The sequence below is a fragment of the Xyrauchen texanus genome, chromosome 42, assembly GCF_025860055.1.
Source record: "Xyrauchen texanus isolate HMW12.3.18 chromosome 42, RBS_HiC_50CHRs, whole genome shotgun sequence".
In the NCBI taxonomy this organism is placed as follows: domain Eukaryota; kingdom Metazoa; phylum Chordata; class Actinopteri; order Cypriniformes; family Catostomidae; genus Xyrauchen; species Xyrauchen texanus.
Genome location: NC_068317.1, coordinates 26,950,301 through 26,965,159, shown reverse-complemented (window position 1 = coordinate 26,965,159; position 14,859 = coordinate 26,950,301). Strand labels below are relative to the sequence as shown.

The 14,859-nt window shown below is 38.6% G+C and overlaps 1 protein-coding gene across 2 annotated transcripts in view; it reads left to right on the top strand.

The window, feature by feature from the left end:
- Positions 1–13,058, top strand: part of LOC127634923 (polypyrimidine tract-binding protein 2-like) — a 29,136-nt gene extending 16,078 nt beyond the window's left edge. The window contains exons 9-14 of one of the 2 annotated variants that reach the window (XM_052114683.1): positions 5,146–5,261; positions 6,836–6,869; positions 8,363–8,455; positions 8,756–8,972; positions 9,055–9,132; positions 9,224–13,058. In XM_052114683.1, coding sequence (XP_051970643.1) covers positions 5,146–5,261; positions 6,836–6,869; positions 8,363–8,455; positions 8,756–8,972; positions 9,055–9,132; positions 9,224–9,353 — 668 coding nt within the window. In that variant the 3' untranslated portion in view covers positions 9,354–13,058. The remainder of the gene's footprint in view (positions 1–5,145; positions 5,262–6,835; positions 6,870–8,362; positions 8,456–8,755; positions 8,973–9,054; positions 9,133–9,223) is intronic. The other variant, XM_052114682.1, reaches the window with a different exon arrangement.
- Positions 13,059–14,859: the final 1,801 nt, after the last annotated feature.

Below are 14,859 nucleotides of genomic sequence, written 5' to 3'. Positions count from 1 at the left end.
AAACAGAAGAATAATTTAAGACACCGTTCATTTTATCCAATGAAGTGCTCGCAGATCCTCGCAACACATTCCAAAACACAACATTGGAGTTATTTTTGTCTAATGCAGTGCTCACGCATTGATACACTTTTTATTACAACAGAACTCTGTTCTTGTGAGATATTGCTTAAATATAATGTAATTATTGTTGATGATATTATTATTATTAATAAATTAATAAATAATAAAATGAATGAAGCATTTTAAGTTAGAAATTTTTGCCAAAATATTCTTGAGATTTCTCCAGATGAATGTGTTTATTAACCGCAAAAGGCTCTGATTTATTTGTAGAAACATAATTGTCATCTTTGTCATCTACACACACACAGAACGTGTGTGATGCTTATAATGTAGTATTATCATTAAGTTTCTCATATAAAAAAGAAAAGATCACAAACAAATAAAACCTTCAAGATGACATGTAAGGAACAGCTGTGAAATAATTTATGGTTTTACATATCTTACACATATTCTGCATCTTGTCACCTACCAGTGTGTAGTTTTTGTATCTCACAGGTAAGCCAAAGTGCTGCCACTATGGCAATGTAAGTGTAGATGTTGCATTCTTAATCTCTACAGGTGAAACTCGAAAAATTAGAATATCGTGCAAAAGTTCATTAATTTCAGTAATTCAACTTAAAAGGTGAAACTAATATATTATATAGACTCATTACAAGCAAAGTAAGATATTTCAAGCCTTTATTTGATATAATTTTTATGATTATGGCTTACAGCTTATGAAAACCCCAAATTCAGAATCTCAGAAAATTAGAATATTGTGAAAAGGTTCAGTATTGTAGGCTCAAAGTGTCACACTCTAATCAGCTAAACACCTGCAAAGGGAGAGCCTTTAAATGGTCTCTCAGTCTGGTTCAGTTGAATTCACAATCATGGGGAAGACTGCTGACCTGACAGTTGTGCAGAAAACCATCATTGACACCCTCCACAAGGAGGGAAAGCCTCAAAAGGTAATTGCAAAAGAAGTTGGATGTTCTCAAAGTGCTGTATCAAAGCACATTATTAGAAAGTTAAGTGGAAGGGAAAAGTGTGGAAGAAAAAGGTGCACAAGCAGCAGGGATGACCGTAGCCTGGAGAGGATTGTCAGGAAAAGGCCATTCAAATGTGTGGGGAGCTTCACAAGGAGTGGACTGAGGCTTCAAATGTCGTATTCCTCTTGTCAAGCCGCTCCTGAACAACAAACAACGTCAGAAGCGTCTTACCTGGGCTAAAGAAAAAAAGAACTGGTCTGTTGCTCAGTGGTCCAAAGTCCTCTTTTCTGATGAGAGCAAATTTTGCATCTCATTTGGAAACCAAGGTCCCAGAGTCTGGAGGAAGAATAGAGAGGCACACAATCCAAGATGCTTGAAATCCAGTGTGAAGTTTCCACAGTCTGTGTTGATTTGGGGAGCCATGTCATCGGCTGGTGTTGGTCCACTGTGCTTTATTAAGTCCAGAGTCAACGCAGCCGTCTACCGGGACATTTTAGAGCACTTCATGCTTCCTTCAGCAGACAAGCTTTATGGAGATGCTGACTTCATTTTCCAGCAGGACTTGGCACCTGCCCACACTGCCAAAAGTACCAAAACCTGGTTCAATGACCATGGTATTACTGTGCTTGATTGGCCAGCAAACTCGCCTGACCTGAACCCCATAGAGAATCTATGGGGCATTGCCAAGAGAAAGATGAGAGACATGAGACCAAAGAATGCAGAAGAGCTGAAGGCCGCTATTGAAGCATCTTGGTCTTCCATAACACCTCAGCAGTGCCACAGGCTGATAGCATCCATGCCACGCCGCATTGAGGCAGTAATTAATGCAAAAGGGGCCCAAACCAAGTACTGAGTACATATGCATGATTATACTTTTCAGAGGGACCGACATTTCTGTATTTAAAATCCTTTTTTTATTGATTTCATGTAATATTCTAATTTTCTGAGATTCTGAATTTGGGGTTTTCATAAGCTGTAAGCCATAATCATCAAAATTATATCAAATAAAGGCTTGAAATATCTTACTTTGCTTGTAATGAGTCTATATAATATATTAGTTTCAACTTTTAAGTTGAATTACTGAAATTAATGAACTTTTGCACGATATTCTAATTTTTCGAGTTTCACCTGTATAATGGGCGTGTTGCTGCTGTCTGCATTTTCATTCAGTGGAAACGCTTTTGGTAAAGTACGGCTACTGTTGCACACAAGATGGAGATTGCACCATCTGTTGTATGGTCTAAATAGTGTAGATGAAATAAAGCAACTGTGAGCTGTTAATGATTTACCAGTCATTTCATTCATGATCACATGAAAAAAATACAGATTTTGAAACATTGAATTTTGCCTCGATATGGTTTGTAATTTTTGGTTCACAATATTTCGAAATTTGATATATTGTGCCATCCCTAAAGGAGACGTTAATGGAACAGAATGTCATGAAAATCATGTAGTTCTGATTATGAACTGGTTTCTCAGAAACCAACTCTACATGTTTTGGTTCTACTCATCCTTCTTGTGTCATCCAAAAACATAATCTGTTCAGGACATGATTTTTCGGCATGCCACTGAATGAGGACAGTATTTCAATCAGCGTAATTGATTTTACACAAACTGTCTGAATAGTGTGAAATTGAAAATAGAAAGCTGTGTTCATAAAAGACTAAATATAATTGGAATGTGCTCTTAATTACTGTAAAATGTCATGCTGGCCCATGTCTCTGAGAGCCTTCACTGACCTTTTCTCCGAGATCTACTCATAAGGCCTCTTAATTTAAAATGTAGTTTGACATGCAATTTCCCCTGCCATGTAATCAAGCAGGTATTTTATTGATATTAGGCTTCAAATGATTAGTTTTTAAAATCTAATCTAATCTGCTCCCTCTTGCAATAAGATAAAGAACTAATATGTTTTACCTGTATGTAATTCAGCTTTTATTGACCATCACAGGTAAATTAGTATTGGGGTGATTGGGGATGATTAAACTATGCCACTTTCCAAAACTTTGCTGTACAGTTAAAGTTTGCCAAATCATAACTGACCAAACAGATATAGCAATGTTGTGCTGATTCTACGGATTTGTTTTACGTGTTTCACACCTTCAATTTTGTATCCACTACTATATGTTAAATATTTCTTCTTAGTTTTTGAAGACTTGTGATTGCGTTACTTTAAAATAATTAGTTTTCAGTTTATTAGTGTGTTTTTTTCAGAGAAGTTACGTTTTCTGCACACAAAGAAACTGCATTACAGTTTCCTTGAAAACATCATCTGGGGTAGCGATTGACTGATATATTTGTTAGGCTGATGAACCAGCCAATATGTAGTAATTTTGAGATATTGGCAGGTAAAGGTTGGGCAAGGAGGAGGTGGGAATCAGCTGAACAATCAACAAACATTAATGCATAAATTAACTTAAACAAACATAAACAGACACGCATGCAACATGGCCATGTGCGTCTCTCTTGAACCGGCGTCTCCAGCCACCCCATATCTCGCTTTCCCGCTGATTCAGCACTGGCCATGCTCCATCACAACCCGGCCACGCCCTCCTCCACGTCACTCTCCTCCCCCGCCCGATTCAGGCCATGCCACCACCGGTCTGACTAAAGCTGCGTTCACACTACCAGCTACTTTGTCGCTGCATGTCGCCTGTGGCTGGCGGTTAGGTCGCTATTGGTGTATATGGAGAGCCTAAACAGCAGTGTTTCTTTACAATAATTTTTATTATTAAAATATTAGGATCACGTGAGCTTTACCATCTTCTCTCGTATTGGCTGTCGCTCCCGAAAGTCGCTCATCATTTGCATAAAGTTAAACATTTCTCAACTTTGTTGCGCCGCTGGACATGCCCACATCCGGTCGCCAATGGTCGCCGCTCGTGTTGCCGGAAATCGCCAGCTCTCATTGAAAATGAACGAGATGAGGTTGTTTTGTCGCTGCGTGTTGCTGGCAGTGTGAACGCAGCTTAACTCTTCCCTTCCGGCAGTTCTGTCAGCCGGTGGTCCACCCCGCCACCTGTGAACCTGGGGGGAGAAATGAGGGGGAGGCTCACTGAACTTGCTCGCCGTCTCCCCGTCTCCCAGACACGTTGTCGCCGCCTCCGCCCTCTGGCGGATGCCCTCTCGCTCCTCCCCTGGACAACGGCACAGAGTCTTCTGGCCCCTGGCAGATGGAACCGTTCCTACCCTTCACGGCAGATGGCCGTGGTTCCTCAAGCTCTCGGCAGCCGGCAGCAACCACTCCGTCCCCAGGCAGATGGCAATGTCTGCTCCCCTGGCGGATGGCAGCAGTGAGGAGTCTGGAACAGCACATCCCACCTCCCTGCTGGGTTTACGCACCACTGTACCAGGAAAAGTTTGGGCAAGGAGGTTATTAAACATAATCAGACACACATGCAATGCGACCACGTGCGTCTCTCTCTCTCCAACCGGCGTCTCCGGTTGCCAATTATCTCGCTCTCCCGCTGATCAGCTGATTCAGTTCCGGCCATGCGCCAAGGTCCGGCCACGTCGTCCTCATCATAACCCAATTTAAAATATATTATTATTTCAGTAGCAGCCCATACAGCTGCTATTATTGAATTTTATTATGTATATTATATATATATCAATGTAAAAAAACACATCACAGGGGGGACTGGGTAGCTCAGCAAGTATTGAGTCATTAGTTCGAATCCAGGGTGTGCTTAGTGACTCCAGCCAGGTCTCCTAAGCAACCAAATTGGCATAGGTGTTAGGGAGGGTAGAGTCACATGGGGTAACCTCCTCGCGGTCGCGAATTAGTGGTTCTCACTCTCAATGGGGTGCGTGGTAAGTTGTGCATTGATCGCTGAGAGTAGCACGTGTCTCTGCAGTGTCATGCACAACGAGCCACGTGATAAGGTGTGTGGATTGACTGTTTCAGAAGCAGAGGCAAATGAGACTTGTCCTCCGCCACCCAGATTGAGGTAAGTACCTGCGCCAAAACGAGGGCCTAGTAAGTAGTGGGAATTGGGCATGCCAAAATTGGGGTGATAAAAATAATAATTAAAAAAAACACACACACACATTACATTTCACTCAACCAGTATAAGGTTCACAGATGACTGAGTCTTACCTGCCCGTGTAATTCCAGGTGCCTTGAGCCCGCTGAGTGCGGCTGCTGCTGCTGCGGCCGCTGCTGGGAGAGTCGCTCTGTCGGGTCAGTCGGGGACCAGTGGGGTCCTGCTTGTTAGCAATCTAAATGAAGAGGTCAGTGCTCTGTACATCTCAACCCCAGCCTTACATTTACACCTTTAATTCTGTATCATGCCATGTCTCATATTTGTAAAATTTTGATGTATAGACTTGCCAGTATCTCCAGGAACAAAACTAGAAGTTGTATGCAAAATTGCAGAGTGCTTAAAATTGGACTCATTGACCTATAGACTCACTCTTTACCTAATAACACACTTGGGTGTATCTCACAAAACTGTCAAGAAATGTCTGGGGTATATTTCAAAAGCAGAAAGTAAGTTTTCCATAAAGAAAATGAAGCCGGTTTTGTTATAAGCCTATTGTAATGGAAAACAATGTAATTCTTGTTAGTGTAATGCGAAAACAAATTTCAAAATAAATTTAAGTTGTAAAGTACATTTCTAATGTACAATCATTGTATAAGTGTAAGCATGAGATGTTACAGTTGTATGGAATGTGCTTAATTGTCTTGAAAAAGTTTTTTCATTTTAATTATGCAAAATATGAGCTAAATTCTTATTTATATATTTTTGTTGGTGGATGAAATATGAACCAAACATTTCTTTGTGACATTTGCCCTATTTGATCTTTCCTAAACCCAACCTATGTTAATAATAAAAACATACTCTCATAAATGGTAATTGCTAATACAGTGCTTGTCTTTGTCTGGTTTTCGTGCACCTTAAAACTTTTACAATGTCTCGTTCACTCTTCTTTTTCACCTTCTCTTTCTTCTCTCTCTCTCTGTATAAATTCTCTTTTTCACTTTTTGAAATCTCATGAATTGTGTATGTGGTACCACCAAACTGCTCTTCTGACAATATCGACTAATTTTTAAAGTTCTTTTCACCTCACCCCTATTGTATTGCTGTGGGGTCAGTTGTGACTTTTTATGTTCACACCATAACTTAGAAAGGTGGTTTTCATGTCCACACAAGCATAGCAATCACAACAGTGTTAAACTCAAAGCTGTGAACAAAATGCTTGAAACTGTGATGCTTTCCCTGATCTTCACTCTCCTGCATGCCTCTTTAAAACTTCATATCTCTGCTGTTGGTCTTATCATTGCTATCATTATCAGATGCTCCTCTTTATTTTGGTTATGAACGTGTCTTTACCCTAGTGCTGGGTAATTACATTTGACACAATTATTTGCTTGTTTAATGTAGAAATGCATAAAGCTGCCATGCTCTTACCAGACGCCTGCATTTCCTGTGTACTGACCTGTATTATGTTTTTTGTTCCCTCCCTTATTTATATGCTGCATTTTTGCCCCTTTTCTTCCCCCACATCTTCTTTTCCTACCATTGTCTCTCTGTCTGTCTCTCTCTTTCTCGCCCCCTTATCTTTTTTTTTTTACCCTTTTTGTTCTGCCCAACGCTCTGATCATACACCTTGTTGTTCATACTTTTTTTTTTTTTTGCTTGAACAAAACATTACTTGGACCCCTCCAATTAACTGCCCTGAACCATGAATCCATGACCACTTCACCATTCTGCGGGAAACCACCCTCCGTTATGGATGATCTGTTCATCTCCGCTCTTCCTCGACTCTTCTCTCTGTCCACTTGCTCCTCTCTCCTTCTAAAGATGGTTACGCCCCACAGTCTGTTTACCCTCTTCGGTATGTTCTCATTAGCTTTTTACCTTTCTATTTGGTTTCAATTATTTATTTATTTTATTATTCATGTGCTTTTATCTCTCTTTTTTTTATTTAAGTCAACATAAAGTTTCAATAAAACCTTTATCTTTATCAATGCACATTCCTGAAGCCAGATTCTCAAAACGTTCTTTAAAATAGAAAAATTCTTAATTAGTATTTTCTTCTACCTTAAGAAAAAATTTGAAGTATTTTGTAGTCCTAAAAAGACTTAAATGTTTTATCTTTTATTTAATTTTTTTTATAATGCATTGCACTTCTTACAAACATTCTTACAAACTCATAGTTTATCCTAAGACCTTTCTTAAGGGTGCACTCTATAAATAAATTAAAATAATTAAAGTCAGTAACTGCCCTGTTATATGACACTTTCACTTATGGATTAAATTAATTATGGCTGACTGTAAATAGTGAATGTCTACAATGGCATTAGTTGGTAAAAACTATTGCCTTTTGAATGATGTTAGATCAAAGTACCTAGGTGTCAATGTAAGACAGGAAGATGTCCGTGTAAGACTGCATACCAAAAAAAAAAAAAACGTACCTTTAATTTTTTTGAATTTCGCCCCTGGCCTTTATGAGCAGGATTCATGACATTACAGACTTTTATTTTATGTTTTTATTTTTTTTTTCTGAAGAAAAATATTTTCTTCGCATTCTTTCGTCAAAGTGTGATAGCTTGTTCTGCCTCTGAAACAACTTTTCATCTGACATGGGAAAAAATATTGTTAACCAAGAGCAAAATAACTGTTCAGGAATTGTTTTAGACTACCATTGTAGGACAGGTTATGCAGCTTTTCTAAATTAAAGTAATTTAATTTAATGCCAGTTAATGTTATAACGGGTATGGCAAGAATAGCAAATGATGATAGATTTTTAATAGACGTATTACTATTGGGATTCAAGATTCACTTGAGGGTCACCTGGACCCTCCACGTCCAAGCTCAGATTTTGTTGCCCTTCTCAAAATGGGTGCTGGCTGTGCTTTGGGGTGAAGTAGTCCTTCACAATTCACTGCAAACTCATATTCATGTTGGGCTTAATTTTAGCATTTGCCCAGTAATTTTATCTAGTCACTTATTAATGGATAAAATTCATGCTCTACATTTTATTTTCTTTCTGAAAAATATTTTATGAATATTGGGTTTCACTTGGAAATACGTCATGTTACGGAAGTAAAATGGATTTGGAATCCTGATTAATGTTGACTTGAAAACCATTGGCTTTTAAAGTGCAAGTCTTTCACTTAACATTTAACTTTCTGCCTTTTGAAGGTTTCGATTTGTTTTAATGCATGTGATCTTTGGTTTAATTAGTTTTTTGGTTTATTTTAAGAATTAGGGTACATTTGAGTCTGCTGACCTAGGTGAACCAAGGTTCTGTCAGTCTGTCTTTCCACTCTCCGAGTCTGACTCTTTTCCCTCTTTCTGCTCCCTCGCTGGCTGCTCTGTTCACAGGAGTTTATGGAGATGTGCAGCGTGTGAAGATTCTCTTTAATAAGAAAGACAGTGCGCTGATACAGATGTCAGATATGAATCAGGCTCAGCTTGGTAAGACTGCATGCTGAAACAACAAAGCGTCATGCTTATTGTTATGTTGCATTTATTTGCCAGTTAAATTCAGTCCTGTTCGTGACTCAAAGTCTTGTAAAGTGTGCCATGTCTGCACCACTAGGATCACCAGATGGAATTACAAAAATGTAGTTTTAAAACTGGTTTCCCAAACAATATAGATAAAGATATAAATTATCAATATAATTATTTTCTTAATATCGTTGGTATAAGTTGCATTCATGAGTCATAATATGTCTCTAAATGTAGATTTTTATTTGTTTTTTTGTTGACTCTCAGCAATGAGTCATTTGAATGGCCAGAAGATGTATTCAAAGGTCATTCGGGTGACGATATCAAAACACCAGACCGTTCAGTTACCGAGGGATGGTTTGGACGACCAGGGTCTCACCAAGGACTTCACAAACTCTCCACTGCATCGTTTCAAAAAGCCTGGCTCCAAGAACTTCCAGAACATCTTCCCTCCTTCTGCCACACTACATCTGTCAAACATCCCGTGAGTAAAAGCTCTCTTCGGCTCTTGTCAATCTTTCTGTCAGTCGTCAGGGTGCAAAGTCATTTTTCTGTCATGTTTTAAGGCAAGACATAACTGAAGAAGACCTCAGAGTCCTGTTCTCCAACTCCGATGGCACTGTGAAAGCTTTCAAGTTTTTCCAGTAAGTGTTTCTGTTTTACTCTTCGCCAACAGTGGCTGCCATAATTTCTTTCATTTGTGTAACTGTATTTGCTGGATTTCTTTGTTTGCAGAGATCACAAAATGGCTCTGATTCAGATGACAACCATTGAGGAAGCCATTCAATGCCTGGTTGACCTTCACAATTACAACATGGGTAATAACCACCATCTGAAGGTCTCCTTTTCCAAATCAACCATCTAAAGCAATCCAAGAGGTCCGGCTTCCAACACCTGTTGCCTAGCGTTACCTATTTGACTGTTGAAGTACACTGGGGACCACAATTTGAGATTTTTTCAAATTTCACATGTCATTCCTCAAGAAGATTTTGAAAGAATGAAAAACAGGCATATGGACCGTTTTTGAGAATTTTACCCCTCATGCTGTTGTCCTTTGTGAGACATATATATGGTATTCTCTTTAGTGGCAGAAAGGTCTTATGGTGTAAATCTGAACCTCTTACAGTGTGCAGAAAAATAATGTGCCTTACAAAACTTGCATAAATCTTTTCATACTTCATTTTCTCAAGCCCATGCAGTCCACCACTGTCATCAGAGTCACAGGCTCTGATGGTGAAAAATTACACTGTAAAGTTTAATACAAAAATTATTATCTTGTTCCCTCTTGTGTCTGATCATAGTGTGTAAACTATCTTTTGCTTTGTGTTTTTTTTGCATTTCATGTTTCTTTAATTTGAAATGTCTGCACAAAAGATGTGAATTGTAAATGGGATACAAAATAATTTTGTAGTGATGTTAGGCCAGGTCTTAAACCACCAATTCAGCTAAACGTGGCTTTTGAAGGAAATCAAAAAAGGATTGATACATTTAGTTTGCATTGTAAATGCTAATTCTCTCTTCATTCTTTCCTTCTCTATAAGAATTCCTTTTTTATTTTAACGTTTCTTGGTCCTAAACAAACGTTTAGGACAGATAGTTAATCCAGAGTCTTTTAAAGTGTTGCGTGGATTGGAGAAGGCCTTCATTACTTCCTAGTATGATTTGGTAAGACAAGCAGAAAGGACCAAAATCAATGTGCCTGTAGTCTTAATTTACTCCCAAGGTTGCGGAGCATTTTAGTTTACTTTTTTGGCATTTTGGAAGCGAGGAGTCCATGGACAAGCTTATGATTTGAGAAAACTGATAATTGGTGATATTCATTGGCAATGCAAACTTGCCCATCTCTTCCATACATCCTCCACCAAGATGGTTGAACATCGCAGGAGAACAGCCTGTATGACTCTTTTAGAGGTCTAACAAGTTCTGTACTTCTGTTCTGTATTTTCTGATTTAGTTTACTTTTTTACACCTCTTGGAATGTATCATTTGCAATAGTTTGGATAAGTGGCACAATTAAAAGTTCATTTTTCTAACTAAACTCAAAAAGTTTGACTTGGATGTGTGTTTTGATCTTTCTGTTTATTTTTTCATATTTTCAGTTATGTTTTTTTTTTTTGCATTCACTTTCTATCTGTCTCTCTCTTCCACCTCCTTTTCCTATTTGTTCAGTCTCACCCTTTTTACACCTCTGACACCACATTCTCCTTCAGGGTGGAAAACCGTTTGGAAAGGCCTGCCTTTTGACAAACTAGATTTGGACCGATATAAATCAATGTTTGCAAAATGTTAAAACTGATGTTTCCTCACCCTGTCATTTCTTTTTCCACTTGTTACCCATCCATCCTTTCTCGATTTAAGTTCTTGTTTTGCTCTAAGTTGTAGCAGCTAATCAGTCTCTCAGGCATGATGCTGTAGCCCACGTTCATCTCCATGTTCTTCTGCCCTTTCACTGATCTTTACAATAAAATAGACATTAATCAAATGGACATAGTAAAGCTGTTGAATGGTGGTACATACTTAATTTGACTCATAATTGACATGTACAAATCCTGACATTTAATCGTAGAAAACATTCCCTGTCTTAGGTCAGTTAAGGATCACTGTTTTATTTTAAGAATGTGAAATGTCAGTATAATAGGAGAGAGAATTATTTATTTCAGCTTTTATTATTTCATCACATTCACAGTGGGTCAGACGTTTACATACACCGTTAGTATTTGGTAGCATTGCCTTTACATTTTTTAACTTGGGTCAAATGTTTTGGGTAGCCTTCCACAAGCTTCTAACAATAAGTTGCTGTAATTTTGGCCCATTCCTCCAGACAGAACTGGTGTAACTGAGTCAGGTTTGTAGGCCTCCTTGCTCGTGCACACTTTGTCAGTTCAACCCACACATTTTCTATTGGATTGAGGTCAAGGCTGTGTTATGGCCAAATTGACTTGATCAACTTTGTTGTCCTTAAGCCATTTTGCCACAATTTTGGAGGTATGCTTGGGGTCATTGTCCATTTGGAAGACCCATTTTCGACCAAGCTTTACATTCCTCGCTGATGTCTTGAGATGTTGCGTCAATATATCCACATAATTTTCCTTCCTCATGATGCCATCTATTTTCTGGAGTGCACCAGTCCCTCCTGCAGCAAAGCACCCCCACAACATGATGCTTCCACCCCCATGTTTCGATTGGGATGGTATTCTTCGGCTTGAAGCCTCACCTTTTTACTCCAAAAATAACAGTGGTCATTATGGCCAAACAGTTCAAACTGTTTCATCAGACCAGAGGACATTTCTCCAAAAGTAAGAGCTTTGTCCCCCATGTGCACTTGCAAACTGTAGTCTGGCCTTATATGGCAGTTTTGGAGCATTGGCTTCTTCCTTGCTGAGCAGCCTTTCAGGTTATGTCGATATAGGGCTCATTTTACTGTGGGTATAGATATTTGTCTACCGGTTTCCTCCAGCATCTTCACAAGGTCCTTTGCTGTTGTTCTGGGATTGATTTGTACTTTTTTTAACCAAACTACATGTGTGCTGTGTGGTCCCATGGTGTTTATACTTGCACTGATGAATATGGCACCTTTTTTCTGAGGTCTTGGCTGATTTCCTTTTGATTTTCCCATGTTGTCAAGCAAAGAGGCAAATAGTTTGAAGGTAGGCCTTAAAATACATCCACAGATACACTTCAAATTCAGTACACCTCCTATCAGAAGCCTTGTCTAAAGGCTTGACATCATTTTCTGGAATTTTCCAAGCTGCTTAAAGGCACAGTTAACTTAATGTAAACTTCTGACCCATTGGAATTGTGAAATAGTCAATTAAAAGTGAAACAATCTGTCTGTAAACAGTTGTTAGAAAAATTACTTGTGTCACGCACAAAGTAGATGTCCTAAGCGACATGCCAAAACTGTATTTTGCTAATATTAAATTTGTTGAGTGGTTAAAACATTTGTGATAATGACTTCAACCTAAGTTTATGTAAACATCTGACTTCAACAGTATGTGATGTCATACACAATGCATTGTGAGTGTGTTAACTTGCATGATCTTTCACCAATTATGCTTTACAAGTTGGCCTTTAAGGTCATTTAAATGCCTTTTAAGGCTTTCCTTTTGGGAGGTAAGGGCATAAATGGTTTACGAGAAAACTAGATTTTTTACTTGTTACACTTATTTTGTGTTGTATGTTAACTCCTTTACTGGCATTCCTATCAGATTATCAACTGTGTGCAAGTGTTGTGCAAATATGTGAATAACCTAAGTTTTCAAATCTCATTTAAATGGTTTTCATGCATTGTCAGATGTTTTTAAATAAGCTGATTTTTGGTAGTTAGCAGTGTATTGGTGTGCATGTAAACTGTCAATATTCACTGTCGAAAAAGGGAACAACTGTATGTGGCATTTACTCTGTAGTCAGTGAGTGAATATGTGCACAGTATAGCTATACTGATGCTTATGTATCAGTATCAGAATTGGATGCAGTGTGAACAAATACATGAGATTTTATGATTTTGTTCCAGACTGTGTGTCTTGTATCCTTAAACCTCTATTCACATGGGTCTGAAAGTTGTCTTTGCCTTAAACTAGTTTTCAAATTCCACCCCTCAGCAAGCATTCCTTCATTCCACCATTTTCTCGATCTTCTCCATTATTGAGTCTCTGTGTTGGATGGTCGTACTGTGATGGACGTACTGTCTTGCAGTGTCTGATGAAGACAATCCTCTTGACAGTTTCCAACTTGGGTTTCGGATGCTGCAATTCATTACTGGTCAGACGGCACCGTTGCTCCACGCTGCTTTTATTTTGCACACTTAAATCGAAACACTTGTGCTCTCAATCTACCTTTATAAACAAAAATGACACAATAAATCAGAGCAGGGGCCCAGACCAAATCAATACCTTGTCTGGAGCGTGAATCATGTGCTCCAGACATCTGTATCCACCCGCCATTATGCTGGTACTGGGGGAGGAAGCCAGTCTTCTCCACTGGCCTTTTGTTTTCCATATAAACCCTTCTTGCCTGGAATAAAAGTTTTACACCTGAAGAACCAAGTTAAGTGTCAGTTAGCAGTTTTGCTTCCATTCACCACTATTTGAATTAAGTCTATCATGATTTCGTAATTTCAGTACTGAAATATTGAAAATATGGTTGGGAAAACATATTGCAACAGAGGCATTTCACAAAAGAATGGTTGTGCCATTTGTTTTTCTTACGATAGAAATATCTGAAACGTTCAAACTTAAAGGAGTTGTTCATTTCCATTTGTGGCATGCTGTTGATACTGTAATCGTAGAAAATAATTTGGATTATATTTGTAAATGTAAACAATTATTTTGCACTTACAATGCAAGTTCAGGAGCAGTGTACCGCCATGTACATTAATATGTGTTAACATAAGTCAAGTGTGATAAAGTGACTTACTAACCTTGTCTGCAAAGTTATAGCCATTCTTTCAACTCCATGTATGTACATACTGTATATTTGTTTTTACATGCTAAGGGGTTAGTCAAAATGATTTTTGTGCTAATCCACAGCATGGTTCAAATGTGTGACATTCCTCTTGCAATAATTCAAGCCCCACCCCCAATCGCTGAAATTCACTAAACTGATTTACAAATATGGCAATGATTAAACCGTTTCTCCTAGCATTCAGTTAGCTCTCCTGTTTGCCTTCCCTTTAATGGTGATACAATACAGCTGAATGCCTGCTGCTTTGATATCGTATTCCATTTACTATGTTCACTGGTTGATCATCTGTGCGAGAGTAACTGCTAATCTATAATCGCTGCAGTCAGGCAAGTCTGTTCTGTTAAAGGGCCAGACCGTCTCAATACATCAACTGCTCTCATAATCTAAGTGTGCGTCAACTCTGTTGCCCCTGGTGTGTGACATCTAATTCAGCTTGTGCCCTCTGATAATGACAGTATCGATTTAGATTGGATGTTTTTTTCTCTCTCTTCATCAGGAATGCTTGTCTTTTTATGCTGTGGTTACATTACACTGAGAGCTCACTGGCTAAGAACTCGTCCCTATGTGTCTGTGGGTTTTTCATATGCTGTCGCCAATCACAGGGGGTTGGAAATATCTCTACAAAAGTATGTCTGTGCTTCTGTTTGCCTTCTAATGTGGTTCGAAGAGGAGCATTTTGTGGAACCTGGGGGATATTAGATGAAATTACACAGGCAAGGATGCCATCTTGATGCTTTTTAGAACAATAAAGCAGATCATTATGATTAAATTATCCAATGGATATATGTGAATTTGTCCAGTTGAATGATTTAATAAAGACTAAAAATCACATGCTTATTGAGTACACTGTTTTCAGTTTAGGTTTATTTCTCCAATGTGTGAAATGTTCCCAGCAGTTTGGGTGTAGG